This window comes from Schistocerca piceifrons, chromosome 1, assembly GCF_021461385.2.
Source record: "Schistocerca piceifrons isolate TAMUIC-IGC-003096 chromosome 1, iqSchPice1.1, whole genome shotgun sequence".
Lineage (NCBI taxonomy): Eukaryota > Metazoa > Arthropoda > Insecta > Orthoptera > Acrididae > Schistocerca > Schistocerca piceifrons.
In genome coordinates, this window is record NC_060138.1 from 500,575,173 (window position 1) to 500,590,210 (window position 15,038).

General features: G+C 44.9%; 1 protein-coding gene across 1 annotated transcript in view; it reads right to left on the reverse strand.

Annotated features, from left to right (window-relative positions):
- Positions 1–1,495: 1,495 nt before the first annotated feature.
- The window catches only part of LOC124742107 (dynein axonemal intermediate chain 4), a 58,623-nt gene continuing 45,080 nt past the window's right edge, over positions 1,496–15,038 (reverse strand). Inside the window, exon 6 of the mRNA XM_047248752.1 lies at positions 1,496–1,915. Within this exon, the coding sequence (XP_047104708.1) occupies positions 1,496–1,915 (420 nt within the window). The remainder of the gene's footprint in view (positions 1,916–15,038) is intronic.

A 15,038-nucleotide genomic window follows, 5' to 3' on the forward strand; every position in this document is an offset into this window, starting at 1 on the left:
CTGTATTTACACGCCAATTTTCAAGACGTAGTGTTGCTGGTATCTTCGTCCTCTCTGATTTTTCCGTTGCCGTTCTGTTGGTCTGGCGAAAGGGAATTGATTAGGTTGTTGGTCGGTCCTCCAGCCATCACTGGGTCGGGTTGCCATCCGATTATTTAGTATTACACTTGGCTGCTTGTCTCACCTAAACTTGTTTTAGAGTTACCTTCTCAGGCCGACCCTTAGAGCACGTCTGAGCACCACTGTTCTGTTATTTTAGATTGTGATTTTCTTTTAGTGTGAAGTACTGTGCGAGGCCTTCAGCCGTCTATTAGTTTAGTTCGTTTTAATGTTAAGATAAGGCCTTCAGCTGTCTGAAATTAAAACTTTGAAGATCTTGCTTAATCTATTTTTTTTAAAAAAAAGGGGGATTTTGCTCATTGGAAATCCTTATTATTATCTAGGCCGTAAGCCTTGAGTTGTTCTACGTTCAGTATGTGGCCTTCAGCTGAACTTTACATGAAATATTTTAAGATAAGGCCTTCAGCTGTCTTAAAGTAAAACTTGAAAAGTCACTTGTTTAAAACCCTTTAAAATTTTCTTGTCTATCTGAAATTCTCTTATCCAGGCCTTAAGCCCTCAGTTCTTCTATCTCCAGTGTGTGGCCTTCAGCCGAGTTTATATGTAAAATTTTGTAACTAAGGTCTTCAGCTGTGTGTATTCCTTAAGGCAATTTTAATAACTTGTGCTCGGGCCTCCAGCTGTATTGTTTTTGAATGCTTTTAATGGCATGTGTGATTAAGTGTTTTAGGAAAATAAAGTTTTTATGTATTATGCAACTGACAGTAACTGATTTTGGCCCCTTTCCACAACTATAGCCTGATCTGCTCTGTCCCGCAAACCATATGTGAACAAGGTTACTTTCTGACCCGGAATGTGTTAATTAAATGAGTTTATCTACTGTGGCAGCGAGGGTAGAACGAAGGGAAGATCGGCCTTAGGTGTGGGAGCTTACAAATGTTTGTTATTTAACATTTTGATTTGATAAGAAATGTAGAATGCAAATGAAATTCGAAAAAGTTGCTGCCGGAGAGAAGCGACACTGAGACTTTGTTACTTGATGATTGGTGGACACACATCTAGCTACCGGTGTCTGTGTAAAATTCTTGGAACGGTTTGTACATAACAGCGCTCGGGAACATTCAGATCTTCAAAGGGGATCTTTTCGAGTTTTTGGAGGAATATGTCGTAGCCTGAAGCAAGTGATGGCCCGGTGATGAGCTTCAAGTCGTAGAAGGATGAAGAACATCGAAGGACTCGTTCGAAAGGTAGGATTCATAAGATCAGCCAGTGCTTCGCAAGACAACACAGCGCAATGCTGGCACAAAACATCTCCCAACGTGCGTTCAGACTACGATGCGCGGTTTTTCCTGTGCTGCCGTTCCCTGCATCGCGGTGTCGTGACAGGTCCGCGAGAAACTCCAGCCACAATAGACACGATGCTAGTGGTCGGAGATCATCCGAAGGGGGGCCCGAGTTCTCGCAGTCGGCGCGCCAGCTGCGGCCTGGTGAGGACGGCGGTGCGCAGGGCGTCCACGAGGGCGTCGGCCTGGAAGAAGGGCGGGAAAGGCGCGTCCTCGAGGGCGAGCACGTGCACGCGGCCCGCGGCGTCGCCGGCGACGAGCCCGCGGCCCGACGGCGTGAAGAGCAGCTGCGTGCAGAGGCCGGCGGCCGTGGCGGAGGCGGGGCTGGGCGCGGCGCGGCGCAGGTCCCACAGGAAGAGGGCGGGCGCGGCGGCGGCGGCCAGCAGCGTGGCGTGCGACGGAGACCAGCAGGCCGCCTGCAGCGGCGCGCCGTGCCGCAGCGTGGCCAGCGCCTGCCACGCGCCCTGCCGCCACACGCGCACGCACCCGTCCCCGCCCGCCGTCAGCAGCACCTGACACCGGCCACAACCAGCACAAAAATGGCTCTGAGCGCTATTGCACTTACCATCTGAGGTCATCAGTCCCCTAGAACTTAGAACTACACTACTCGCCATTAAAATTGCTACACCAAGAAGAAATGCAGATGATAAACGGGTATTTATTGGACAAATACATTATACGAGGCCAGTTCAATAAGTAATGCAACACATTTTTTTTTCTCGGCCAATTTTGGTTGAAAAAACCGGAAATTTCTTGTGGAATATTTTCAAACATTCCCGCTTCGTCTCGTATAGTTTCATTGACTTCCGACAGGTGGCAGCGCTGTACGGAGCTGTTAAAATGGCGTCTGTAACGGATGTGCGTTGCAAACAACGGGCAGTGATCGAGTTTCTTTTGGCGGAAAACCAGGGCATCTCAGATATTCATAGGCGCTTGCAGAATGTCTACGGTGATCTGGCAGTGGACAAAAGCACGGTGAGTCGTTGGGCAAAGCGTGTGTCATCATCGCCGCAAGGTCAAGCAAGACTGTCTGATCTCCCGCGTGCGGGCCGGCCGTGCACAGCTTTGACTCCTGCAATGGCGGAGCGTGCGAACACACTCGTTCGAGATGATCGACGGATCACCATCAAACAACTCAGTGCTCAACTTGACATCTCTGTTGGTAGTGCTGTCACAATTGTTCACCAGTTGGGATATTCAAAGGTTTGTTCCCGCTGGGTCCCTCGTTGTCTAACTGAACACCATAAAGAGCAAAGGAGAACCATCTGTGTGGAATTGCTTGCTCGTCATGTGGCTGAGGGTGACAATTTCTTGTCAAAGATTGTTACAGGCGATGAAACATGGGTTCATCACTTCGAACCTGAAACAAAACGGCAATCAATGGAGTGGCGCCACACCCACTCCCCTAACAAGAAAAAGTTTACAGCCGTACCCTCAGCCGGTAAAGTCATGGTTACAGTCTTCTGGGACGCTGAAGGGGTTATTCTGTTCGATGTCCTTCCCCATGGTCAAACGATCAACTCTGAAGTGTATTGTGCTACTCTTCAGAAATTGAAGAAACGACTTCAGCGTGTTCGTAGGCACAAAAATCTGAACGAACTTCTCCTTCTTCATGACAACGCAAGACCTCACACAAGTCTTCGCACCCGAGAGGAGCTCACAAAACTTCAGTGGACTGTTCTTCCTCATGCACCCTACAGCACCGATCTCGCACCGTCGGATTTCCATATGTTTGGCCCAATGAAGGACGCAATCCGTGGGAGGCACTACGCGGATGATGAAGAAGTTATTGATGCAGTACGACGTTGGCTCCGACATCGACCAGTGGAATGGTACTGTGCAGGCATACAGGCCCTCATTTCAAGGTGGCGTAAGGCCGTAGCATTGAATGGAGATTACGTTGAAAAATAGTGTTGTGTAGCTAAAAGATTGGGGAATAACCTGGTGTATTTCAATGCTGAATAAAACAACCCCTGTTTCAGAAAAAAAATGTGTTGCATTACTTATTGAACTGCCTTCGTACTAGAACTGACATGTGACTACATTTTCACGCAATTTGGGTGCGTAAATCCTGAGAAATCAGTACCCAGAACAACCACCTCTGACCGTAATAACGGCCTTGATACGCCTGGGCATTGAGTCAAACAGAGCTTGGATGGCGTGTACAGGTACAGCTGCCCATGCAGCTTCAACATAATACCACAGTTAATCAAGAGTAGTGACTGCCATATTGTGACAAGCCATTTGCTCGGCCACCATTCGCCAGACGTTCTCAATTGGTGAGAGGTCTGGAGAATGTGCTGACCAGGGCAGCAGTCCAACATTTTCTGTATCCCCAGGACCTGCAACAAGCTGTCGTGCATTATCCTGCTGAAATGTAGGGTTTCGCAGGGATCGAATGACGCGTAGAGACACGGGTCATAACACATCTTAAATGTGACGTCCACTGTTCAAAGTGCCGTCAATGCGAACAAGAGGTGACCGACACGTGTAACCAATGGCACCCCATACCACCGCGCCGGGTGATACGCCAGCACGGCGATGACGAATACACGCTTCCAATGTGCGTTCACCGTGATGTCGCCAAACACAGATGCGACCATCATGATGCTGTAAACAGAAGCTGAATTCATCCGAAAAAATGACGTTTTGCCATTCGTGCACCCAGGTTCGTCATTAAGTACACCATCGCAGGCGCTCCTGTCTGTGATGCAGCGTCAAGGGTAACCGCAGCCATGGTCTCCGAGCTGACAGTCAATGCTGCTGCAAACATCATCGAACTGTTCATGCAGATGGTTGTTGTCTTGCAAACGTCCCCATCTGTTGACTCGGGGGTCAAGACGTGGCTGCACGATCCGTTACAGCCATGCAGATAACATGCCTCTCATCTCGACTGCTAGTAATACAACGCCGTTGGGATCCAGCATGGCGTTCCGTACTACCCTCCTGAACCCACCGATTCCATATTCTGCTTACAGTCATTGGATCTCGACCAACGCGAGCAGCAATGTCACGATACGATAAACCGCAATCGCGATAGGCTACAATCCGACCTTTATCAAAGTCGGAAACGTGATGGTACGCATTTCTCCTCCATACACAAGGCATCACAACAACGTTTCACCAGGCAACGTCGTTCAACTGCTGTTTGTGTATGAGAAATCAGTTGGAAACTTTCCTCATGTCCGCCAACCTTATGTGAATACTCTGAAAAGCTGAGAGGTGGCAGAAGTCCCCCCTCATATTTCTATCTTACTCTGAGTAATTCGATTTTCCTCTCTAATTGCATGCGGTGAAAAGTTGCTATTCCTTCACACACGGACTTCCCACGCAGCATCTCTCGTCACCCGGGTGGTGAAAGGGTTAAGCCGACGTGTGTGAGGGAGTCGAGTGAATGCTTTCCAGACGCCGACATTGTCATAATAGCGGCGAAGACACGCCCGCCGGGGCCTGAAGGAGCGGCTGGGCTAGAGGTTCCGTTACTTCGCAGAAACTTAGCGAAAACACTTTCTGGCTGGCTACCAGCGAGGCGTGGGAATGACTTGTGTACCCAGGCAGTCTTGGCGGGCGAATTCCCGCGTTTTCTGTAAAATCGTAACTGTGATTGGCTTGCTCAGGGCATAGCTCCGTGACGTAGCAACATCGGCGCAGAAATTGGCGCCAAGAATCTCCATTGGTGGAATGGTAGTGCTTCGGCAATAGAGTGGAATTTTCCGCCGGTTTTCGAGTTGCTGATTGGAACGTTTAACCACGGCCACTGTCGTGGGGGCGGGAATGTTCTGTGTTCAGTTTGTACGGGAGCTCTTGTGGTAGTCGGTTCTCGCCTTTCGGTCAGAGTAGGTTACAAGACTGAGCTCTCGCTGTTCTGGACAGCCTGCCTTCCGTTGGCTGTCTAATATACTTTTATTTGATTGTAACTGTTTAACGAAGTTGTTGAAGTTTCGACTTCAACGTAACTTTCCAAGTACAGTTGGCAATTGAGCGTTCTGCGTACAAGCGGCCTATGTTGTCTGTCTTGGGCAGTTTTGGCTAAAGTTGACTGTATCGGAGTTACTGTGTGACTTCGTTTGTTAAAATCAATCACTGTACCATCAGTGATTGTGTGGCGAGCCCTCTTCGTCTCGCTCAGAGGCGCATTTGTATTGATAGGAAGTCTTTAGTCTGGAACAACCAGACCAGGACAATTTGTTTCGGGCTATCATCACAACGACGGGACGTCGAAGCAACCAGCCATCGCTTCCGGTATGCCAGATCGTGTCCTTGCAGTTAAGAAGACAGCTTGGTAATGTATGTCCGCAGTACCGGCACACTAGGGAATTTGCACTGTGATAATCAGAGCTCAGCAGAGCGCGCCTGTTCGTCTTTTCTAACTTTGTTCTGTCTTGGGTGTTCATTGTCTGAGTTATCACTACCGTAGCAGCAATTAATGTTGAGTTGGCTGGGTGTTTCTCTTAAGATTTGAGTTGCAAGGAATTGGCTCCACATACCATTTCGTCATAAATGTCACAATCTAGTTTATGGACAACTTCACCTTCACAGCATTTATTTGAGTATCCAATTTGATCCAATTTGATGTATTGTAAATGTTTCATGTGTTTTGTTTATGATTTTGAGTTTAGTCATAATAAATCAAATTGTTATTTTGGACAGAACTTTTATTCTGTTAATCGGTAGAGCAACCCTTTCATTTCTCACTATGTTACTGAAACTTTCCTTTATTTAATTAATGTCTATCAAATTAAATTATTGCAGATGCCAAACTCTTTTCTACTCCACTTGCAGAGTCGATTACAGTCAGTTCGCGTTTCTTCTTAATCCATGTGCAACAGCAAAAGTAGGAGTTAGAAAAGGGGAGGCTTAGAGCATCATTTCGATATGAAGATTCGAGAAGAATTTAGTGTTAAATACACTGCTAGCCCCGGCACCTCGCGAAGCTAATCATTTGCATACCACAGCATCTTCTTCCTGTCGGTTAAATTTCGCGTCTGTAGCACGTCATCTTCGTGGTGTGCAATTTTAATGGGCAATAGTGTACTTAAACCTAACTAACCTAAGGACATCACACACGTCCATGCCCGAGACAGGATTCGAACCTGCGAACGTAGCGGTCGCGTGGTCCCAGACTGAAGCGTCTAGAACCACTCAGCCACAACGGCCGGCCAACCAGGACAGTGTAACTGCCACTGCATCGAGCAGGATACGGTGGCCGGCGTGGTGTGACCAGTTTTCGTCCAAGCTGCGGGATGAGTTCTTTTGCTTCTTCGGAAGCGGAAGTCGGCGATGACAGAATCGAGGAGCGCGTTCTACAATCTTTCTCAAACAATTTTACAGAAATTATTTGGAAAAATACATTTCGTTTTTCCTTCACATGTAGCTTTATATGTCAGCTTCATGATGATGTGCCCATCACTTCGTTAATGGTCGTAGTTATTGTAATATTTACGTGGAAGTAAGACACTTTGCGGAAGTCGAAAATGATTTCAATGAAAAAATTTTGGGCTTAATGCACATTATACAATAAGTTGCTGCGTATGAAATTTGGCTAACATACTGAATGTTTCTTTAGACTTGGGTGGAAGTCTCTATCTGTCACCAATCTCGAGAAAATTGATCTGATGCAGCACACTCATTTGCGATCGCACCGCGCTAGCAATAAAACCAGAGTGAAACATCCGTAACATTCCTCATATTTCACATATAGGTAGAAGTTTGGTTTGTCGGGCGCTCAACCGCGCGGTCATCAGCGAAATACGCATACAGTTAGAGATGTCGAAATGACATTTCTGCAAATGATAGCACACAGAGACGAGAGCATTTTGCTGTATCGTTTTGCAAAACTTCGTTATCTTCCGTGCTATTCGGCTACCTACACACTTTTTCGATGAAAGAATGTAATTGTTACTGGCCATCGGTAGCTGGTGAAACGAGAAGTGCTACGCGTTTTGGAATAATACGACTGAACAAATTAAACGTTTATTTTGCACTGAGGATGAGCTTTTTCATAAGACACTGACCTTACTTTTCCTCAGTTTTTCTCTTAATAAACCACTGTTTCAGAACCTTCTCGCAGCTGCGTCTGCACAAAATGTTATTGAGGTGAGACTATGTAAACTCCGCTGTGTTTTCCCAAAAGAAGCAAATTTTAACATGGCGAGAAGAGGAATGTGTTGGTTTTACTCAAAATTAGCCCCTCGTGACACTTTTCTGAAAGTTACAAATGGTTAACACGCTAAGGGAAAATAAATCGCCGCATTTTCGGAGGAATTCTTTTTGGATATTAACCGAAGCAGAGGTGACAAATCTTTTTGGATGCTAACCATGCAAATGTGGGCTTCTAGGGGCACCACTTAATATTTACAAAGCAAATGAGTACAGGCTTCGGTTGAGAACAGCACTTCCCCTCCCAGCGCTCGGCGTTTCCCCTACAGCGCCTGCCCGCACCACAACCACTCTCCCCACGCCTATCCTGTCATCTGTGCAACTACTGCTCGTGGTATTTCGTGGGGATCCTACACTGATATGAGCACTCGGCCAGCAACCAGCCGTTACCGAAACCCAGGGCGCAACTGCAGCATTATGCAATGGAAACTACACTATCTGATCGAAAGCATCTGGACATCTATCAGCGGAGATTAATACGAGGTGTGTCCACTCTTCACCTTCATGATTGCTTGAACTGTGCTAGGGACATTTTCAATTAGGAGTCATAATGTCCGTGGAGCAAGACCCTACCATCATTGGCAAAGACATCAAGCACTTCTTTTACTACCGCAGGTCCCAAGGAAGCCCAGGTGAATGTCTCACACGTCATAATACTGTCCCCACTGACCAGTGTCTGTAGTACGGTGCCTGCCTCGAGCAGCCGTTCATCATAATTCATCCCAAAGGTGTTCGAGTGGCTTCACGTCGGTGCTCTCGACAAGCCAGTCCATTTCAGGAATTTTATTCTCCACAAACCGTTGCCTCATAGATGCTATTTTATGACAGGATACTTTGTCACGCTGGCACAAATAACGTCATCTCTGAATTCTTCCTCTACTCTTCTATTCTTACTTTGTGACCATTAGCAAAATGATGGGCACATCATGATGAAACGACATGTAAAGATATAAGGAACGCAAAAACGAATTTATTTACCGAATAGTTTCTGTAAAATCATTTCAGAAAGACTGCAGGGGGGCCGCCTCGTTTCTGTAATCACTGCGCATCTACAACTGTCCGAAAGCGGGCAACGGATGTTCAGCGATTCGAACGAAAATGGGACGCTGCACAGCGGCCACCGTATCCCACGCGGACCGTATTGACGGTCCCGCAGGAGCACACGGAGGCGCAGCTCAAATTCGCGAACTGCTCACTAGAAATATGGAACTTCTATTAATGTGTTCCGCAAGAGCTGCACCACGCTTTAATTTTAGTTTTTTTTTCTTTTTTTTTTTTAGCGGCAACAAATTATTAAGGCGACTCACGGAGAATTCACAACGAATTTTCTGACGACGTTATCCGAATGAAATCTTAAGAAGACATCAAATTTTCATCTGCTCCAAACCGAAACTCTGTCAGGCTTTTCTAATACGAGATACTTTCAGTTAAATATGACGCACTATGGTCTGCTAGCGCGTCAAGTACTAAGCCTCACCCGTATGGTTTTGTTACGGGAAGCGGATTGCTACGTTTATAATTAACCTGTCATGAATTTTTCTGATCCATCTACTTATTTACGACATAACAAAATATAACATTTATGCATGTGTATCGCAATGAGAAAACGTGTCTTTCTTAGGCCAACCAGTACTTGGAGACATAGCTAAAGCGATACAAGAAAACGTTACTTCGGTATTGCAGCCATTAAATTGTAAACAGCAATATTTATTTTGTGTCGTATAGACTGAATTTCTAACATGAACTTCATTTGGAGTTTGTTGCTGAGAAGCCCTTTTCATTAAAATGTCGAAACTTACGAAAATTTTATTTTAAAATGTAACTATTTAACCATTGCAAATTGCGCACTTCAAACAAGCAGTTGAATCCGCCATTACTTCATTTCTATAGTGAAAATCGAAAAAGTCCACTGACATTACTTTCGTCGCTATGACAGATACCTGAAGTATCGTTCTTACTGTAACTACTGTAAATCTAATGACATAAGCCGTATGCGACTACCTTGAAAAAAATCCGAGTCTTTAATAAGAACCAATATTTGCTGAGTGTCGGACTTTTCTCTCTGTGACAATAATTTCAAACATAATGACGAACCTCATCATCAGCAGGTGAACCTACATTGGTAATCCGCTTACCGATAAAATGTTTTCCCCCCAAGACTTGCAAACTTCGGTATTTTTCCAGCTTCCTTTTATTTGTCGAACGTTTCCTTGCCCATCCACATAATAGCGTTTTTGTTTATGTTCAGAGCTGCATTCTATCCATTACATTGTTAACGGAGGGTAGAAGGCAGCCATTAAGTTTCTCAGTCTCAAAGTAGGCGCTTAATGCGCAAAGCATTTTTCTCGACTGACCTCGTACGGCAATCCCCTGACCAAGACAAGGACGAGATCTTTTCCACTCATGCCGGCCGCTGGTGGCCGAGCGGTTCTGGCGCTACAGTCTGGAACCGCGCGACCGCTACGGTCGCAGGTTCGAATCCTGCCTCGGGCATGGATGTGTATGTTGTCCTTAGGTTAGTTAGGTTTAAGTAGTTCTAAGTTCTAGGGGACTTATGACCTCAGCAGTTGAGTCCCATAGTGCTCAGAGCCATTTGAACCATTTTTTTTTTTCCACTCATAACATTCCCCGAACTTCTTTCCGATATTTTTCAGCTTCACACAACAGGTTACAACAACAACAAACAAAATAAGAACTCCTGCAACAGCAAAAACGACAACAAAATAAAATCACAGACTGCAACGATCACACAGGACAGCAGTCTGCCAGACGTTGCAGTACACCACCAGCCACCAGCAAGAGGGTTGCCGTGCGCCACCGCCTCCGGCAGACACCTATGGTCTGAAGATGATCTTATAATAAGATCGAAACCGGTCACCACATTAAAAAAAATTTATGCCATCAAGACTGCTTCCCGTTTATTTATAATAATTATAGATCGCTGTTTCCTATAATAAGAACTACGTTTTTTTAAAAATTGTTTGAATTAGTCTTTTCTACTGAAATAATCATAGAGTTTGACTAGTGACACTATACTAGTTTATGGGTCCCCATCATATTCTTCAAATATTAGAAAGAAAATTGGACTATTATTGCTACTAAGGAAATCTGATAAGCAGGGTGTTACAAAAAGGTACGGCCAAACTTTCAGGAAACATTCCTCACACACAAATAAAGAAAATATGTTATGTAGACAAGTGTCAGGAAACGCTTAATTTCCATGTTAGAGCTCATTTTAGTTTCGTCAGTATGTACTGTACTTCCTCGATTCACCGCCAGTTAGCCAAATTGAAGGAAGGTAATGTCGACTTCGGTGCTTGTGTTGACATGCGACTCATTGCTATACAGTACTACATTAAGCACATCAGTACGTAGATCAACCGGTTAGTGTTCATCACGAACGTGGTTTTGCAGTCAGTGCAATGTTTACAAATGCGGAGTTGGCAGACGCCCATTTGATGTATGGATTAGCACGGGGCAATAGCCGTGGCGCGATACGTTTGTATCGAGACAGATTTCCAGAACGAAGGTGTCCCGACAGGAAGACGTTCGAAGCAATTGATCGGCGTCTTAGGGAGCACGGAACATTCCAGCCTATGACTCACTACTGGGGAAGACCTAGAGCGAATAGGACACCTGCAATGGACGAGGCAATTCTTCGTGCAGTTGACGATAACCCTAATGTCAGCGTCAGAGAAGTTGCTGCTGTACAAGGTAACGTTGACCACGTCACTGTATGGAGAGTGCTACGGGAGAACCAGTTGTTTCCGTACCATGTACAGCGTGTGCAGGCACTATCAGCAGCTGATTGGCCTCCACGGGTACACTTCTGCGAATGGTTCATCCAACAATGTGTCAATCCTCATTAAGTGCAAATGTTCTCTTTACGGATGAGGCTTCATTCCAACGTGATCAAATTGTAAATTTTCACAATCAACATGTGTGGGCTGACGACAATCCGTACGCAATTGTGCAATCACGTCATCAACACAGATTTTCTGTGAACGTTTGGGCAGGCATTGTTGGTGATGTCTTGATTGGGTCCCATGTTCTTCCACCAACGCCCAATGGAGCACGTTATCAAGGTTTCATACAGGATACTCTACCTGTGCTGCTGGAACATGTGCCTTTACAAGTACGACAAAACATGTGGTTCATGCACGATGGAGCTCCTGCACATTTCAGTCGAAGTGTTCGTACGCTTCTCAACAACAGATTCGGTCACCGATGGATTGGTAGAGGCGGACCAATTCCATGGCCTCCGCGCTATCCTGACCTCAACCCTCTTAACTTTCATTTATGGGGGCATTTGAAAGCTCTTGTCTACGCAACCCCGGTACCAAATGTAGAGACTCTTCGTGCTCGTATTGTGGACGGCTATGATAAAATACACCATTCTCCAGGGCTGCGCTGCATTACCGCATCAGGGATTCCATGCGACGGAGGATCGATGCATGTATCCTCGCTAACGGAGGATTTCCAGTAACAAAGTGTTTGAAGTCACGCTGGTACGTTCTGTTGCTGTGTGTTTCCATTCCATTATTAATGTGATTTGAAGAGAAGTAATAAAATGAGCCCTAATATGGAAAGTAAGCGTTTCCGGGCACAAGTCCACATAACATATTTTCTTTCTTTGTGTGTGAGGAATGTTTCCTGAAAGTTTGGCCGTACCTTTTGTAACACCCTGTATGTATGGAGTGTAAATAGTGTAAGTATGATTTTATTTACCTTTATTTGTGTTTTTAGATGTCAGTTACGATAGAAGCCCCTCATGTCCAAATTAAGTTCTGCATTTCATGCAGTAATATTTCAGTATTGGTTTAAGTAATGATCTTGAGTGTAGCTATTATTAGTATGAGGTTGGTGGAAATGTGCTTTCTATGATGACTGGTGTGTGCATTATTGGTAACGGCTGCTACACACAGTTCATAGTGCCCTGCATCAGTTTGAATCCTGTCTGCTTTTCAAAGGGAAATATTAATGAAAGTAACTTCAATAACCAAATTCTATTTTCTTAAACATATATTTCCAAATTAATGTGCCCAATTGGCTGGGAATTGTTCATTTTTTTCATTTACATATTAATTTTACCATTTTCGTTAACTCCCAAGGTTAAAGTCTGTTTAGTTTTTCTGTTAATTTCACCATATTCAAAATTATAGTCCGATACCTTGATCCATTAGACACACGCACGGTCAAAATTTCTAAATCCTCTCAGAGGGTAACATTAGCTTGTTTCACGGCAGGCTAGTGCTATACGCCCTCTACTACTTCCGTCGTAGCTATCAATCCTAAAGTAATTTTGTATAGACTATAGCGAAGTTGGACGATGGAGTCTCGAGCGAAGTCGACTCATCCCAAAAATGATCCAATTCCTTCAGATCGGGACTCTCGATAGATTATTCCTTTCAAGCATGTTGTCCACAAACCATTGCCTCACGTGATTTCCGTAAATCACTTCAGGCAAATGCCGGGATGGTCCCTTTGAAAGGGCACGGCCGCCTCCCTTCCTCATTCTTCCCTCAATCGTATGGGGCCGATGACCACGGTGTTTGGTTCCATTCGACAAACCAACCAACCAATCGTTGCCTGAAACATACTGTTTTATAACAGGGTGATTTGTCCGAAACCTTCCTCTACTGCACGCACCACACAACGCTGTAAAATCTTCTCATATCCATCCACATTTAGAGTTTCTTTGAGCGCAATAACGGGACCAGACCACTGCAACAAAATACGTTCTCATACCGTACTGTACTTCACTGTTGCCACTACACATGATCAGAGGTAAAGTTCTCCAGACATTCCCCAAACCCATACCACTCCATCGGATTGCCATTGCTCCAAATCGCTCGTATCCAGTGATCCACAGTCCACCACCGGAAACGTCGCTTAGCATTGACTACACAAATGTGTCGCTTATGTCCCTCATTCTTTCTAACACCCTACGCGCCTTCATTGTGCGAATCACAACTGATTCTGTGCGGCCCGCAAGTAATCACAAGTTGCGATGGTTTGAATTCCCGCGCGTGCCTCTCGCTGCAGCGCGGCACTGTGAGTGACGCGACTGTGGTGCCGCCTAGTTGCAGCTGCGGCTTATCAGGTACATTTCTGGAGCTCTTACATCCACCCTTCGGCTTGGAACAACCAAGAACTCAACTCGCTTCCCATGCAGGACGCTGCTCACCGTGCCAATGCTGAGCTGTTACTTGGTCCGTGTCGATGACAGTGGCAGTTACCATCAGACATTAATGTTATTTCGTATACCGGTTGTGGCCAATACTGGGGAACGCTTGCATACAAGACTTTCAAATTGGAGGGCGCCGCTGCACGGGTTGACTGATGTTTTCGTACGGATGCTGTGGCGGTTTATTACATCTGAATAGGGGTCGATAGTATCTTTGTGTACCGCATTTTACGGGCTGTAAGACGCACTATTTTCTTCGAAAATTGTCTCCAAAATTTTGGTGCGTCTTATATTCGAATTTAATGTAAACAGTCCAGTGTTTGATTTAAAATTCCCGCTAGTGTTAAAAATGACCATACATTCGACGCCGAGTGAAACCTATCTCTGTCTGGCAGAAATGATAATTAATCTAAACTCTCAGTTGCCAACTGGTGTTGTTGATATACCTCATTGGGGACAGCTGAAAATGTGTGCCCCGACTGGCACTCGAACCCGCGACCAACAATCAATCAAGTGTGTCAGTGGATGAAGCAGTTCTCCTCTAGAGTGAGAGAAGACATTATTGTTAAATCTTTCGAGAAGTGCGGCATAAGTCACGCTCTCGATGGCAGTGAGGACCATCTTATACATGAAAGGGACAACGATAACGATGAAGAGGAAGAAGAAGACGAAGAAAGCTTAGATGACGATTTTTAGGGATTGTGAAGGTCAGCTCGGTTTTATAAACTAAGATTTTTTTAGTCTGGCTTTGGAATCTAATAATAAAATGTTATTTTAAAAAAAACTGCTCAAAAATTAAGGTGGCTCTTACGGTCCGTAAAATACGGTAAGCCACATTAACTGGGTTGTAGCTGGCTGAGATTTATCGGGAGTGACCCTTTTGAACAATAGAATGGTGCTGAATTGTATTATATAGACAAGATATAATTTGGTCATTGTTTGAACTAGTTGATGGACATGCATTAGATCACGTTGTTCGTTGTTTGACTGTAGTGCAATATACTGTTCGATCAGAATATTTCGTGGTAGAAAGGGGTGTTTTCTCCAAGATTGGTGATGTTGCTTATAGCCTGATGACTAAGTCACTAAAATACAACTGATTTTAAATTGTAATTAAGAGATTAGTGTGTTTTATTACAAATGTGTGGTATGTATTTTGTATTTTGTTTTATTGTAATTGTGTCCGAATCCATTGGCATCGATATATTATAACTGTGTGTGAGCCCATCTGTAAGTAGCATTTACTGGGGATTTTTTTGTGATTCGAAGTCTTGTAATAAAGAAAGTGT